A 13947-nucleotide genomic window follows, 5' to 3' on the forward strand; every position below is an offset into this window, starting at 1 on the left:
TATTAATCACTGGCAGTGTAAATATGTGCCTGGTTACGTCGGTATTGGTGTACGTATATAAACATATATATATATGTATTCGCTTTGTTACCCGCATTCTTCCACTTCAAGAAGGGCAAAAAGGAAGAGAAATAAAAGAAGAAATGTAACTTTGTGTTTTGGTTTTTATTTGCCCCCCCCCCTCCCGGTTTCTTCGCTTTGTCTCTCTTCTCCTGCATACACGTGCGCTATTGTGTTGCGGGCCAAAATGGTGTCATTTGTTTGTTTGTTTATTTGTTCAGTGTTAAAAAGTTTTCACTGCTTCATCATTTGTAGCTGTGGTGGTGCTTCTTTTTTTCTTTTTCTTGTGTGTGCATATATATATATATATATATATTGACGTTGTTTATTTTTGTTCCGTGCGGTGCCGAGTGACCGCTGTTGTTCCTAACTTTTGGGTAGACATCACTAAAACGCATTTCTACTTTGTAGTTGCTATCGTTGTTGTTTTTTTCAAAGAAAAATATTTGTTTATTATTACTATTTTTTAATAATATCTTCCAGCAACTGAAGAAAAAAAATAATAATTATAATAATATATATTATAATTTAATTATTTATTGGGTTTGATAACTTGTTTGGTACATTTTCAAGGAACCAAAATTTTTTTGTAGAATTTATTTTATTTTATTTTTTTCGTTTTTTCCCCTTAAATTGAAGTAAGAAAGGGGACAAAGAGGAAGAAAAAGAAAATAAAATGAGGGATAAGGTCAAAATAAATAAGGGAGCGTTGAAATTAAAGAAAAAAAATATGTATTTTTTCGATACCTCTCATAAGTCTTCTTTAAAAAAAACGAGACCCATGTTATTTAATAAAACAATTCAGAGAAAACGAAATGAGAGAAGAGGGGTAAAAAAAAGAGAAAGATACAAAACGCCATTTCATTGATGGCAATGTGTTGAGTGAATGGGACATTGCATTTTTATATTTTTTTTAAAAAATATATATATTAAATGAATGATAGTTAGCGAAATGAAGCAGAAAGAAAAAAAAGAAAAGAGAAGAGGAGGTAGAGGGAAGAGATGATATTAATAACCGACCATTGTAAGAAAAGTGAAGAAAAAGGAAAAAGAAAAGGCATTGTGTTATTGCAGAAAAGACACAAACATGATGCCGTGTAGAGGAGGAAAATATACTCCAAAATAATAATTAAAAAAAAAAGGAAGAAGCGCTGTGGCACCTACGCAATCACATTTATAAATACCTAAATATTTAAATACAAGACAAATCAAGCGACACATGTATATTTGTATTTAATGTATTTATAATATATTTGTTTATTTATATATACGTATACATACATACACGAATGAACAAATAAACACAGAAATATATATATATATATATATATTTATTTATATTTATATTTATATATATACACGCATACTTAATAACAAATACCCCAGAGGAACATGGTTTCACGATTGTCAGCCTTTTCCTCGTTATTTTATCTTTTTTTTTTTTTACTACCAAAATACTGAGAACCCCCGCCGATTTTGTATTTCTTTTTTAAAATTTCATGTTTACCATCGTCATGATGTTTATTTATCACTGCTACTAATTATTATTGTTGTTGTTGTTGGTGTTGGTGCTGTTGGTTTTTTTTATTTTCTTTCGTTGTAGCTGCGTAACGCAAATCGTTTTGTTTGTTGATTGTGCCCCCATTTTAATATATTTTCTTTTTTCCCCTTTTTTACACTGTTTTTTTTTGTTTGTGCTCCCATAATTTTTTTCAATGATTGTTTTTTATTTTTAAATTTCTTGTTATTATTGTTGTTGTTACTATTTTTTCTAAATTTATTTTGCGGACATATTTATATTTCAATATTTAATGCGTCCATTATAATTATTATCACTGGTTTCATTATCACCTCGTCTTGTTTTTTGTCTTCGTCATGAATCTGCGGACGTATTTCTCATAATGTCCAAAATAAATAAATAATAGTAATAATATTAATATATATATATTAATATTGTGTGATGCGTATTTCTATCTCTTATTTTCAACTTGTAAAGAGAAGGAAAAAGAAAAAAAAAGGCAACAAATCTGTAACATGCATTACTCCTCGTAGTAGTAGTAGTACTAGTAGTTTTTTTTCCCCCAACCAGCTCCCGTTTTTGGCCGTTATTTTTAATTTTATTATTATTATTATTATTATTATTATTATTATTATTATTATTATTATTATTTTGCTCCTCATCTACATCTTTTGTCGTTGTTATTGATGTCTTTTTTTTTTGTCTCGTGGAGGGCAGCAAAATAATAATTAAAAAAAAAATAATAATTTTAAAAGAAAAAACAAAAACACAACACAGAGCAAAAAGGAAAAAAAAAGAAAGAAAATGGTAGCGGGGAATCGTGTTGGGGTTTAAGCGAGAAAAAAAAAATAATAATTCCAAGCAACAGCACCAACAATATTAGTAGTAGTAATAAAAACAAACAAAAAACAAATATCTCTTTTTTTTTTGTCTTCTTAAAAAGTTGTGTGTATAAAAAGTTCCTGCACGCGGATGTGGACCTCCTTCCTCGTCCCACTTCTCGTATTTTATTACTATTATTATTGTTATGATTGCCATCATATATATTACTTTAATATATATATATATATATATATATATATATATTTCCTGCACATATGCTCCGAAACATATATGAATAAATACAAAAAAAACTAAATATTTATTATATATTTATACATAATTGTTTTCATCATGTTTTAACACTTCCAATATAAATGTGAGTGATTTTATTTTATTTTTTTGACGTGTACGTGTACGTGTATTCAATTTCCTTCTAACGAAATGAAATGAATGCCCTTGAAAAAGAGAGAGAAGTGAAATAAAAAAAACAAAAAAATTGAAGTAAATGGGAGGGCTGAAGGGGTCGTGTACTCCTAATTTTAATTTTAATTTCTTTTGTTTTGTGACTTTTTGTTGTTGTTTTCGTCGTTTTCTTTCCTTTTCTTTTTTTTGTTAAAGCACCCGACGCCGCGTGTAATGACGCAGTGGGAAGCAGTGGTGTAAACAATTCCAAGAGAGCAAAGGAGTTGAAAAGTGGAGCAACAATAAATAAATATAATTTGTAAAATTATTGTGTGACGAAACAAAACAAAGCACAACAAAACGGAAATAAAATATATATGTATGTAGATATATATATATATATATATTGAGTAAATGAGTGAATACCCCTCTTTTTTTTTATTTTATTTTTTTGAGTGTGAGGAGAGAGGAGAAGGAATATTAATGAAGGAGCGGATTGTTTTCTAGTTAAACAAAAAAAATTATATAGAAACTGGTAGAAAACACACGGGATGGAAATTGAGCGGTAAAAACTTGAGAAGAGGACGAAGTTTTAAGAAGGATATGCGAGCGATGTACATTTCATTTTATTTTTTGATTCTCTTTTATTACTATTATTATTTTTACTTTACTTTTTTTTCTTTTTCTTTCTCTTTTTATATCTTATATGATTATTAATATTTTGCCTCTTTTTAATAGAGGTTCATGCAGCGCATTCGCCTTCGTTGGTGCAGTTCTTCATGATCAATTCGTAAATCTCAACCCGCCGCGTCACTTTTTTCCTCCCATTTTGTTGTGTTTGATTTGAAAGGGGGGAATGGGGTAAAAATTAGAAGGAGAGCCATTGTGTTGTTCATTCGCAAGTGTGTTGTTATTAAAATTCAACTTATATATATTTCTTTATTTTTCTGTATATTTTTAACGCATTTTTACTTTTAAATAAATAAATAATATATATATATATATATATGACTATTGATTTTCTCCTCCTTATTTGGTCGTTGTTGATACTTGTATTTCTTTTTTTTTTTTTGTGTGTGTGGTTTGTTCGTAAGTTTAACTCATCCTCTGTTACCATTACATATGTGTGTTTGTGTGAAGGAGTGCGATAGAGCGAGAAGGAAACAGAGAGTGTGTTTGTGTGCATTTGAAAGAAAGACAAAAATAAAAAGCAAAGCGAAGAGGGTGAGAGTATATATATATATTATTATTATTAAACCAACAATAAAAGAGGGAAAGTGGGGGAAGGTAATGGAAGTGTGAAATGTTGTCGTGCATGAAATTTCGAAGATATGCGTACGATCTAATTTTATGTATTTGTGTTTGTTTACACGCGTGCGTGACATAAGTAAATGGAAGTGTGGGATGGGACATGGACAAATAATTGCCATTTGAAATATTCGTTAATTGCATCCCACCCTGTCCAATTCCTTTTGTGGCGCTCCGTGTCCTGCTCAACTCCATCCCCTTTATTTTATTTCTTTTTTGTCGTTTATTTTATTTTATTTCAGGCCCATTGTCAATTTCATTTATGCTCTACGTGTTAGCTCTACTAATGACTTTGCAATGTCTTCATGTTTCATAACCCTTATTGGTTTTATCATTTTTACTGAATCACTTACTCGCTGTACATCACTCTGTTTCTTCTTCTGTTCTTATGTTTTTTCTTTTTTGTTTATTTATTTATTTATGAAACAACAACAACTACAATCATGAACAGGTCTTAAAGTCACTCCAGGGGTGTGAAAAAAGACAAAGTAAAAGAGGGAAAGAGAAATAGGTCTTTTCGCTCTTTTTTTTACTTTTACTTTTGTTTATTTTTCTTTTTCCATTTCCATAAAGGAAACTGTCATTTATACGAGAAAGACAGGGGAAACCCAAATAAAGGAGGGAAAAGAAACGTGATCATCGAAAAACAAAATAATAAATCTTTTTGTCATTGTTTCTGCCTAACCTTTAGCGAGGTTATATAACGCTAAAGTGCAGAATCAGAGAAGAGGCTGAGGGGGAAAAAAAAAGAAAAAAAATACCGAAACGGGGAAGACAAAAGAAAAGAAAGATAATAATAATAATAATAACAAGAACAAGAACAAAAACAGGGAAGCAAGAGAACCGAGTGAGGAAAAGGGTAACTTTGTGACAGGAAGGACCTTACATCAAAGGGGAAACACCTTTAGAGAAGAAAACGTTGCTGTAATTTCGCATTTGCCACACGGAAAAGTGTAGCAGACAAGAAAACGAAACAAGCAACAACTACGAGCACAAACACAACAAACGGCAAACAGCGACGGTGACGGTGACGAACAAATATGGGAGGTGCGCCTTCTCGGGAGGCGACAGTTGTGTACTCGTATCTGCGAGGTACGTATGAAATTGGCCTCATTCCCCTTACAAGTGCTTTCTTTGGCCGGCCGTCAGGACGGGGGGAACATGAAGGGGAAAATGTGCTACGGGGGCATTTCTTACAGATGCGGGAGGATCTCTTCGCGGCCTGTACACTCCCAACCCGAAACAAAGTGCTCTCATGGACAGAAATCGTGCCCAATCGATTTACGGGGGAGGACCTTGACGCGTTTTTGGAAATTGTGGACAAGCGGCTCTACCCAACAAATGCGGCAATGGTAGCAGATAAAAATTCTCCACTTCTCCCGGTCCCATGTGCTGTTTGTCTTGTCTGCAAAGATGGTCGGGAGCGCCGTGGCAGTTTTCGCTGGCGCGGGCGGAACATTGTCATCATCGGTTACTTTGGATGCATGGATGAAAAGCTTGATGCGGCTTTCAAAACAGAGAAACGCACGCCACGCCAGGGGATGTACAGCATCACTGCCGCTGTATTTCCCTCTATTGGTGATCGTACGTTTGACCGCGTTCTTGCCTTAGCACCAGTGATGCTTCGGGGGCAGTTTGTGGGATCTGTGTTGCAACTCCGTAGGGGAGGAGGGGAATTCGCAACGCCCTTGAGTGAGCGTGGGGAAATGGTTGATGTCTCTAGTGAGGCTCCTTCGCTCGGAGCGGGAATTGGTGGAGTGGTAGGGCAATCAGATGGATTGATTCATGAGGATTCTGCAGTTGACAGCGCCTTCGAAATGTTCGTGGAGCGCGTCTCCCAGATGTCTGTATTCGTTGAGGTGGTCTCGGATAACTACTCGTCACTGAAGTCTCTAGTGGAAAATGTTGCCTTCATCCAGATTCATACACAGGCGGAACCTAAACAGTGTACGCTTGATCTTCCTCCAATCGTTCAGAACGCCTTTAATCGCACTACAACTGCGAGCAGTTGCGAGAAGAAAGCTGACGCGGAGGGTCACCATGCAGAAAAGTCGCCTCCACAACGTTCATCTGCCATGGAACAGGGGTCTTCTTGTTGCACCGTGCAAGGAGTAAGCTGCTCGTTGGAGCGCGATGATTTAACCGATCTGTCCAGTGTGGAGCCTGAAGGTTCATCTCACTTAAGTAAAGTGCCAACGGAGGATGGTGGTAGTTTTCACTTCTGTACAGAGATAGTTCGTGTTCATTTCAACGAGAGATATGTGTCCCTAGCCATCCAGTGGCTCTCAAGTTTCTTCCGAAAACCAACCTTGCTTGAGAATGGTTATTGGGTACACTACTGCCTGAAAAAGGAAGAGGAAGTGATACGCAGAATACTCTGCCATCGCGATACTATTGTCTCCGGTTGGCGAACGTCTCACCCCGAACTCGCTAATCAATACATGGGTGACGGCACGGACAAACTACTGGAGCACGTACGGATCCTTCAGCACGAATTACAACAAGCCCGCAAGGCTGCAGAAGAACCTACACTGCGTAAAAAAGCCAGTACGCCTCCCACTCTGCCGTGTCCGAATACCACTTCAATGGCAGTGTTGGCACCACCCCCTCCGCCTCATGTGATGCCGTACGCCGTGCCTCCTCTTCCGTCACCGGTTTATTTTGTTCAACAGCAACCTGTGGGAAACCCCATGTTTGTGTCGTTGCTTCCTTTTCAGCAAGTGCAGCAGGTTCCACAAGTGCAACAGATCCCACAATTTCAGCAGGTGCCGCAAATTCAGCCACTGCAACAGATTTCGCATGTGCAGCAGATCCCTCAATTGCAGCAAACCCAACCGGTACAGTCGATATCGCATGTTCAGCAGATTTCGCATGTGCAACCGATTCATCAAGTGCAGCAAATCTCACATGTGCAACCGATGCCATTGTACCACCTCCAACCACCTGAATTACAACAGCCCTCGGTTTGTTATCTTCCCTTTGGGGATGGAGGAGCTCTACCCCCAAGTTATGTCATTCCAAGCTCGCTGTCGTAGTGATACATAGTGAGGAAATAAGAAAAACAAAAAAAATGGATGAACGTGTGTAGTTCCATACCATGACTAGAGGAGCTGGAACGGCTCGTTCTTGTTCTTTTGATTTTTTTTCTTCCTTTTTATAAAATTTTTAATTTTGTTGTTTTCTTTTTCTTCCCTGTTCTTCCTCTTGAAATGGTTAATTACCTTCCACTAGGATTGCTGTTTTTTGCCCTCTCAGAAGGCGTTTTTTTTTCTTTGTGCGCTCTGCTCGCATATTCGACATGTCCATCCTTTTTAGTTTTGCTTATAAAATGAGGAAAAAAGAAAATGAAGACTCGTTTCTCTTTATGTTTTTGTTCCTTCTGTTTGTGTGTGTTTGTTGTTGTTGTTGTTTTTGCGTGATTTTATGTGTGTGTGGGTAGTTGTTTTTCTTTTTCTTTTTTTTTTGCTGCTTTCGAAGCATTACGACTTGTAGCTGAGCGTTAAAAGCGAATGATTATTATATTATTATTATTATTCCCTCCTCTTCCTACTTGTCTTTGTTCGGCGGGTGTGTTTCTCCGTCGTGTTTCCTACTTTTTTTTTTGTGTATGTGTCTGTGTGTGTCTTTTTTTTTTTCCTGCTTCAAATTTGCTGCAGACAAATAAACAGAGAAAATAAAAGAGATGGTCATCTTCTCTTGTTGTTGTTTATTGTGATTCATTTTTTGTTTGTTTGTTTGTTTGGGGGAAGTCCGCGGATATGTAGAACAATTATGTTTTTCTTTTTTTTTTTGCTTAAGAAGTGGGAAGTAGTTTTTTTTTTTTCTGCTTTTGGTTGTTTTGATTTCCTGTTTTTGGTTGTCTCAGCCTTGCGTCCATTTGGATCAAGATAACACACAACTTCTTATTTGTCTTGTTTTTTGTTACTTTTTCGTTTTTTTATACTTTTTTTTTTCTCTTTTACTACTTTCTCTTCCTGTGTTCGACTTTTTTTTTTTTTAATCTTTGTTTTCTTTTTTTGTTTGTTTATTTATCAGTTGTGCTGTTCTGCTTCATCTCATTTCTGCGGCTTTTCACACTTTTTTCGGTCATTTTTTTTTTACTTTGATTTACTTTTTTTGTCTGTTTTTTTTTCCCCCTTTCCTCCCTCCCCCCCTTTTCCTTTTCGGTGTTTTTTATTATTGTTATTATCATTATTATTCTTACGCCTATGGCTTTCATTTATTACTGTTTCACTGTTATTCTACACAGTGTTCTGCTATATCCCTTGCGTCGCAGGGAGTGACAACACATTTATATATATATATATATATGAAATATACAAATAATTATAAATATATATATATATATATATGGTCGTGTCTGAAATTGTATGTGCCTGTTCAGGGAGGAGCGTGAAAAAAAGAAAAAAAAGAAAAAGAAGGGGGAGGGAGAAAGAAAAAAAAGAAATAAGGAAGGAAGGAAGGAAGAAACAGAGAAGGAACAGGAAAGAAAGGAAAAAGCAAATAAAAAATGTACACATAAATACGCACGTCTGCATGCGTTTGTTTTGTGGTTTGTTGAATATTGAGTGCTTGGTTGAGTTAGAAACAAAACAAAAATAAAAATAAAAGGTGATGGAGATGGAGATGGAGATGGGGTTGGAAACTACAAAACAGACAGACATGCAATCATGCGTGTGGTGCGTATTTATATTTATTTATTTATATATATATAAATATATATTTATTGATATATATTTTGACTTATGCACTTAGGCATATTTATGGTGAAAGAACAACAACAACAACAACAACAAAAACAAAGTACAAAAAAGTTCTTTTTTTTTTCTTTTACTTACTTACTTAATTTTTCCTTTTGAGACGCGCACGCACACATGCCTCGCGTGCAGAAAAGAGGTTGCTCCAGTCGCCCCACCCCGCTGGAATCCGTCTGTGAAGCTTCAGGCTGCTGTTTAAGTTCCTGGTCGTAATTTTTTTATTCGTGTCTCTTCTTCTTTTTGTTTTTCTTTTTTCTTTTTTTTAAATTCCATTTTATTCGGCTGGGCCGCGCATTGTTTTTGTTTGTTTTTTGTTTTCTTGTTTGTTTGTTTCGGGTCTTGTATAATTTTAGTTGTGTTGTTGTATCATTTGTTTGTTTGTTTTTCAAACCTCCAACACGTGTTCCTTTTTTTTTTATTTATTTTTGCGTCCTCATGAGACCCCGCACCGCACCGCCATCACACAAATAATAAATAATAACAATAATAATAAAAAAAGAAAGACAAAAAGAAAAAGAAAAAGGAAAAGAAAAGAAAAAATATATATCTTTTGACATGAACACACATGCCGGCGCACGGTCGCCTTATTCCAACATAAAGAGAGGGGAAAAGGAGGAAAAAAAAAAAGAAGAAGCGTATTCCCCACTGGGAGAAGTAAATCCAAGTAAAAACACGAATAAAAAAAATATAACAAATGAATGGGAAGTGGGAAAAAGAAAGGGAGGATGAGGAAAGTGAAGAAAGAAAGGAAGAAAAGAAATAATTTTCCTTTTTTTTAAAAAAAAAGGAAAAGGAAAGGAAAGGAAAGCGGAAGAAGAAGAAGAAAAAGGAAATGAAATTTAAGTTTAAATTTAAACGAAGAAAATGGAATGATATAAAGATGGAAGTGTAGTGTTTGTTGCGCATACGGCGGTATGGGAGAGAAATTTGAGAGGAAAATTGATTAAGTGAATTAAATAAGAAGAGAAGGATTAATAGATATATATATATATATATATACATATGATGGAAGGGAATGATGTGAAACGTGAAACTCGTGCGTTTTTTTTGTGTGCTTGTTTATATGTCTTTCCTTGTTTTTCTTTTTGTTTTGACTTGTCTCGCTGTGGCGTGACGGGAGTTTGTAAAGGCACTTTTTCCCCGTCATTATTATTGTTATTATTATTATTATTATCTATTGTTATTAGTATTCCTATTCCTATTTCTATTCCTACTACCGCTATCATTATTATTATTATTCATACTATTCCTATTGCTACTACTATGATTATTATTATTATTACTATTATTATTATTGTTATTGTTACTATCATTACCCCTCGTTTGTATTTATACTCATGAGTACAAATACATCCACTATTCACACATTTATATATATTTATATATTTACATATATATATTTATATATAAATATATTTCTGCTTGTGTGCTCGTTTCTTGTGTACTGCACTGGAATAGGAGGAAAACAAAAAAAAGCTGCAGATAAAGTGAAGAAAAGAAATTTTTTTTATTATGGAGGGGAGAGGATAAAAATAGCAGTGATCATAATGAGAACAATTTTTTTTTCCTAACAGAACAAAGCAAAAAAAAAAGTGCGTAATTAGGAACAGTGAAGAGGAGGGGGGGGGAAAATAAATAAATAAATAATAATAATAAATGAACAGCACCGCATGAAAACGTGTGAAATGTTGGTGTCTTTTTCTTCCTCCTTTTTTGGTAAAGGAGTGTTTCCACGTGTTCCATACTTCCTTTCCAATATTTTTCTTGCTTTTTCTTTTTTTTTCTTTTCTTTTCTATCCTATTTTATGGTTCATGTTTGTTTTTTTCATTTTCATTTTCATTTTCTCTCTTTCTCTCTTTCTCTCTCCCTCTGCGTGTGTGCGCTCATTTGTGTGTTTGGACTTGGACTTGGACTTGGATATGACGTTATTTTAAGTGCTTTTTTTTCTTTCTTTTCTTTTTTCTTTTAAAATATTTGGTTGGTTGCGGTGTTTTTTCGTTTTGATAAATTGGGGCTTAAGTACGAAAAAAAAAAAGGATGACGATCAAGTAAGTGAATGAATTAACAAAAGAAAATAAAATGAAAATAAAATAAAATGTATCAAACAATTTTAAAAAAAATGATCGGAATGGTGAATTCTTTTTCTTTTTTTTTTCTTGATATATACTTCACTTCGATTTCTTATTTTTATATCAGTTATTATTCATACAAAAAAAAAGTGAAAATAAAAATGTCGAAAGGAGGAACCCTGAATGACGGGAGCAACTTCCGTGATTTTGTCTTTTTTTTTCCCACTTTTCGGGAACAACAACAACAAAAAGGAGAACAGAAAATGAAAAAAATGAAAAATAAAATGCAAGTGATAGTGATAATGATGATGATGATGATGATAAACAATAGTGATCATTAGATCTTTGATTTTGAATTTGAAAAGGAGAAAGAATTGGTAATTGCCAAGCAAAAGGTTGGGACATTGCCGGTTCAAGGGGGAGGAATAACAAAAGTAAGTTAAATTCAAATGAAAAAAAAAAGGAGGGGGGAAAAAGTTGAAAGGAAAAATATTGGAAACGTATCCACAAAGTTTTTTTTTGAAATTTCCTCTTCATTTATCTTTTCACCATTTTATTTAATTTTTATTTTGTATCATTACTTCCTTTCTGTTGCCTCATTATCTCATCTCACATACACGTTTCTACTTTTCTGTATTTTCATATTTAAATGAATATATATATATATATATATATATATATATATGTTTATAAGCAGCTGAAAAAAGATATGTTTATAAATTAATAGATATAAAATATATATATATATATATATATTTGTATCCTTGTGTGTGTGCACGTGGATTTGTGTAAGTATGTATTTATTACTAAAACATATGAAATTTCAAAGAAAAAACAAAAAAAAGAAGAGAAATGTAATACAGAAAATAAAATAAAATAAATAAAAGGGAGGCAACCCCCGGTGTGTTTTTGTGCACATAAAATTGTGAAATTTTGTAAAAAAAAAAAAGGAAATTAAATAGCGAATAGTCATGAATATATGGAAATTCGCACACATGAATACTATCAGCGATATCATTCTTCATAAATGTTGACGGCACTGAAACACTTTTGTAGTGTGAGATACAAGTTTTTTTTGTTTTTTTTTTATTTAAAGGGAAAACTGAAAAGGAGGAAAGCGAAGAAAAAAAAGAGAGAAGAAAGACGAGGCTGCAGAAACAATACTCGTCCGAGTGTGAATGTGATAGAAATGGATCAATTTATTGTTATTATTATTATTTCTATCTCTATGGTTGTTATCATTATTACGATGATGATGATGATTACTGTTATTGTTACTATTATTATTATTATTGCAGGCTGCATCGAACTGTCTCCTCCAGCACATGTGTTTGCATTTGTTTCTTCTTTTTCTTCCTTTTTTTTTCTTCCTCTTTCTCCACTGCGCCGTCAGGTGAAGTGATATAATGAATGCACAGTTGTGCAAAGAAGTGTGAAATAGAGGTGGGGTGATTTTTTTTTTCCCTTTGAAAGCCATTTTTTTTTCCTTTTTGCTGTGTTTTATTTCCCTTTTCGTTTTGTTTATGTTCCTTCCCCTCCTTCATACTATCTTCAATTTTGTCTCTTTTTTTTTGCTTTTTTTTGTCTTTTCTTTTATTTTTATTTTCCAGTCTTTACTTCATTTAAAGTTGTTATACTTTTGCTACGTGTTACACGTCTCTTGGCGGATGCCCACGCCTAATTTACAAAAAAAGAAGAGAATACAAAATATATGCATATATATATATATATATATATATATATATATATGTTTATTCAAAAAAATGTAAACAAAAGGACAAAGTTGTACAACTTGCTTAATTACATTATTTATATGTTGGTGCGGAATTTACAAATTTGCTGCTAACTGAACGCAATACAAAAACATCGAATTCCTCAGAAAGAAGAAAAAAAACAAGGGAGTTAAGAAGAAGGAAATTTGTTGGGTTGGTTTGAAATGAGACTAAAATGCTGCGAGTGGATTTTTTTTATTTTTATTAAATCCACAACTGGGTGTTTTGTTTTCTGCTGCTGTTCCTGTTGCGCCTCACATTTGCATTTAAATGCATTTTATGAATGAGCCTTATTATGTTTGGCATATTCGATGTTTTATATGCTGAAGCTTTTCCTCTTTTATTTCATTTTATTTCATGCTTATTTTCGCTTTTTATATATTTTTGTTCTACAACATGTGTTTATTTATATATAAATATTTATATTCATAGGTGATAAGCCTTAACCGTGCCGGGACAATTTGAGAATCGCCTTTTTTTTTCAAGTTGGTTTTTTTTTATTTAAAAAAAAAGTTGTTGACTCCGTTGGAGATCCTTACCCCGATGCCTTTGGGCTGTGGCGAGGGAAGAAGTGACAAATCACATTAATACAAATAGTTTATTTATTTATTTTTTTTGTAAAAGAATAAAAAATAAAAGAAGAAAGTGAACAAAAAAGAAACAGAAAAACCGAGGAAGTGGGTACTTCCGGGAAATAACAAAACACATAAAATTCAAACGAAGCACATAAAACACGACCATGTGTTTGTGTGTGTGTGCTTTCTTTCTTTTTTTCTTTCTTTTCTCTTTTTCTTTTTCTTTTCTCTTTTTCTTTTGTGATACTGTGTGGTTGACTTGGTTTTACAAATTAACACATGCTTATGCAACATTGCTATGCTGTCTATTTTGGTGGTGGGTGGGGAGATTTTTTTTTTTGGTTTTTTATGTATTTCAAATATTTTCTTCTTTTTCTTTTTCTTTTTTGCTTTTAATTATTCATCTGAACTCTTTGATGAATGGCGTGTATGCTTTTTCTTTTTTCTCTTTTTTTTTTCCTTCCTTATGTTGCGTGGGGTTGGAAAATAAAATAAAGAAAAAAGAAAAGGGACAAAAAGAAAACCATGAGTTTTACTGATGAAATAATAAATGGTGGCGATGAAAGTGCTGTGAGATATAAACAAACCAAACAAGCAAACAAATAAGTGAACGAATTAATGAAATGAATAGGGAAAAAAAAAGGAAAAAAAAACTAGAAAAA

The 13947-nt window shown here is 33.4% G+C and overlaps 5 protein-coding genes across 5 annotated transcripts, besides 13 other annotated features; 3 read left to right on the forward strand and 2 right to left on the reverse strand.

Moving 5' to 3' along the window:
* Positions 1-73: 73 nt before the first annotated feature.
* On the forward strand, positions 74-379 carry TB927.1.1480 (hypothetical protein, unlikely; the record flags this gene model as incomplete). The annotated part of the gene is made up of 1 exon (XM_001218849.1): positions 74-379. One exon carries the CDS (start codon positions 74-76, stop codon positions 377-379), a length of 306 nt encoding a protein of 101 aa, XP_001218850.1.
* Positions 146-199: a sequence feature (3 probable transmembrane helices predicted for Tb927.1.1480 by TMHMM2.0 at aa 25-42, 52-71 and 78-100).
* Positions 227-286: a sequence feature (3 probable transmembrane helices predicted for Tb927.1.1480 by TMHMM2.0 at aa 25-42, 52-71 and 78-100).
* Positions 305-373: a sequence feature (3 probable transmembrane helices predicted for Tb927.1.1480 by TMHMM2.0 at aa 25-42, 52-71 and 78-100).
* Positions 3920-4306, reverse strand: TB927.1.1490 (hypothetical protein, unlikely; the record flags this gene model as incomplete). Its single annotated transcript, XM_001218850.1, has 1 exon — positions 3920-4306. One exon carries the CDS (start codon positions 4304-4306, stop codon positions 3920-3922), a length of 387 nt encoding a protein of 128 aa, XP_001218851.1.
* Positions 4307-5151: 845 nt separating this feature from the next.
* Positions 5152-7146, forward strand: TB927.1.1500 (hypothetical protein, conserved; the record flags this gene model as incomplete). The annotated part of the gene is made up of 1 exon (XM_001218851.1): positions 5152-7146. The coding sequence occupies one exon, from the start codon at positions 5152-5154 to the stop codon at positions 7144-7146; it is 1995 nt and encodes a 664-aa protein (XP_001218852.1).
* Positions 7096-7101: a sequence feature (GPI-Anchor Signal predicted for Tb927.1.1500 by DGPI v2.04 with cleavage site probability 0.442 near 649).
* TB927.1.1510 (hypothetical protein, unlikely) lies at positions 8368-8775 on the reverse strand (the record flags this gene model as incomplete). The annotated part of the gene is made up of 1 exon (XM_001218852.1): positions 8368-8775. One exon carries the CDS (start codon positions 8773-8775, stop codon positions 8368-8370), a length of 408 nt encoding a protein of 135 aa, XP_001218853.1.
* Positions 8395-8463: a sequence feature (4 probable transmembrane helices predicted for Tb927.1.1510 by TMHMM2.0 at aa 4-26, 45-67, 71-93 and 105-127).
* Positions 8497-8565: a sequence feature (4 probable transmembrane helices predicted for Tb927.1.1510 by TMHMM2.0 at aa 4-26, 45-67, 71-93 and 105-127).
* Positions 8575-8643: a sequence feature (4 probable transmembrane helices predicted for Tb927.1.1510 by TMHMM2.0 at aa 4-26, 45-67, 71-93 and 105-127).
* Positions 8698-8766: a sequence feature (4 probable transmembrane helices predicted for Tb927.1.1510 by TMHMM2.0 at aa 4-26, 45-67, 71-93 and 105-127).
* Positions 8724-8775: a sequence feature (Signal anchor predicted for Tb927.1.1510 by SignalP 2.0 HMM (Signal peptide probabilty 0.000, signal anchor probability 0.996) with cleavage site probability 0.000 between residues 16 and 17).
* Positions 9871-9955: a sequence feature (Signal anchor predicted for Tb927.1.1520 by SignalP 2.0 HMM (Signal peptide probabilty 0.013, signal anchor probability 0.985) with cleavage site probability 0.005 between residues 29 and 30).
* On the forward strand, positions 9871-10209 carry TB927.1.1520 (hypothetical protein, unlikely; the record flags this gene model as incomplete). The annotated part of the gene is made up of 1 exon (XM_001218853.1): positions 9871-10209. The coding sequence occupies one exon, from the start codon at positions 9871-9873 to the stop codon at positions 10207-10209; it is 339 nt and encodes a 112-aa protein (XP_001218854.1).
* Positions 9907-9966: a sequence feature (3 probable transmembrane helices predicted for Tb927.1.1520 by TMHMM2.0 at aa 13-32, 47-69 and 82-104).
* Positions 10009-10077: a sequence feature (3 probable transmembrane helices predicted for Tb927.1.1520 by TMHMM2.0 at aa 13-32, 47-69 and 82-104).
* Positions 10114-10182: a sequence feature (3 probable transmembrane helices predicted for Tb927.1.1520 by TMHMM2.0 at aa 13-32, 47-69 and 82-104).

This window comes from Trypanosoma brucei, chromosome 1 (assembly GCF_000002445.2).
Source record: "Trypanosoma brucei brucei TREU927 chromosome 1, complete sequence".
Lineage (NCBI taxonomy): Eukaryota > Euglenozoa > Kinetoplastea > Trypanosomatida > Trypanosomatidae > Trypanosoma > Trypanosoma brucei.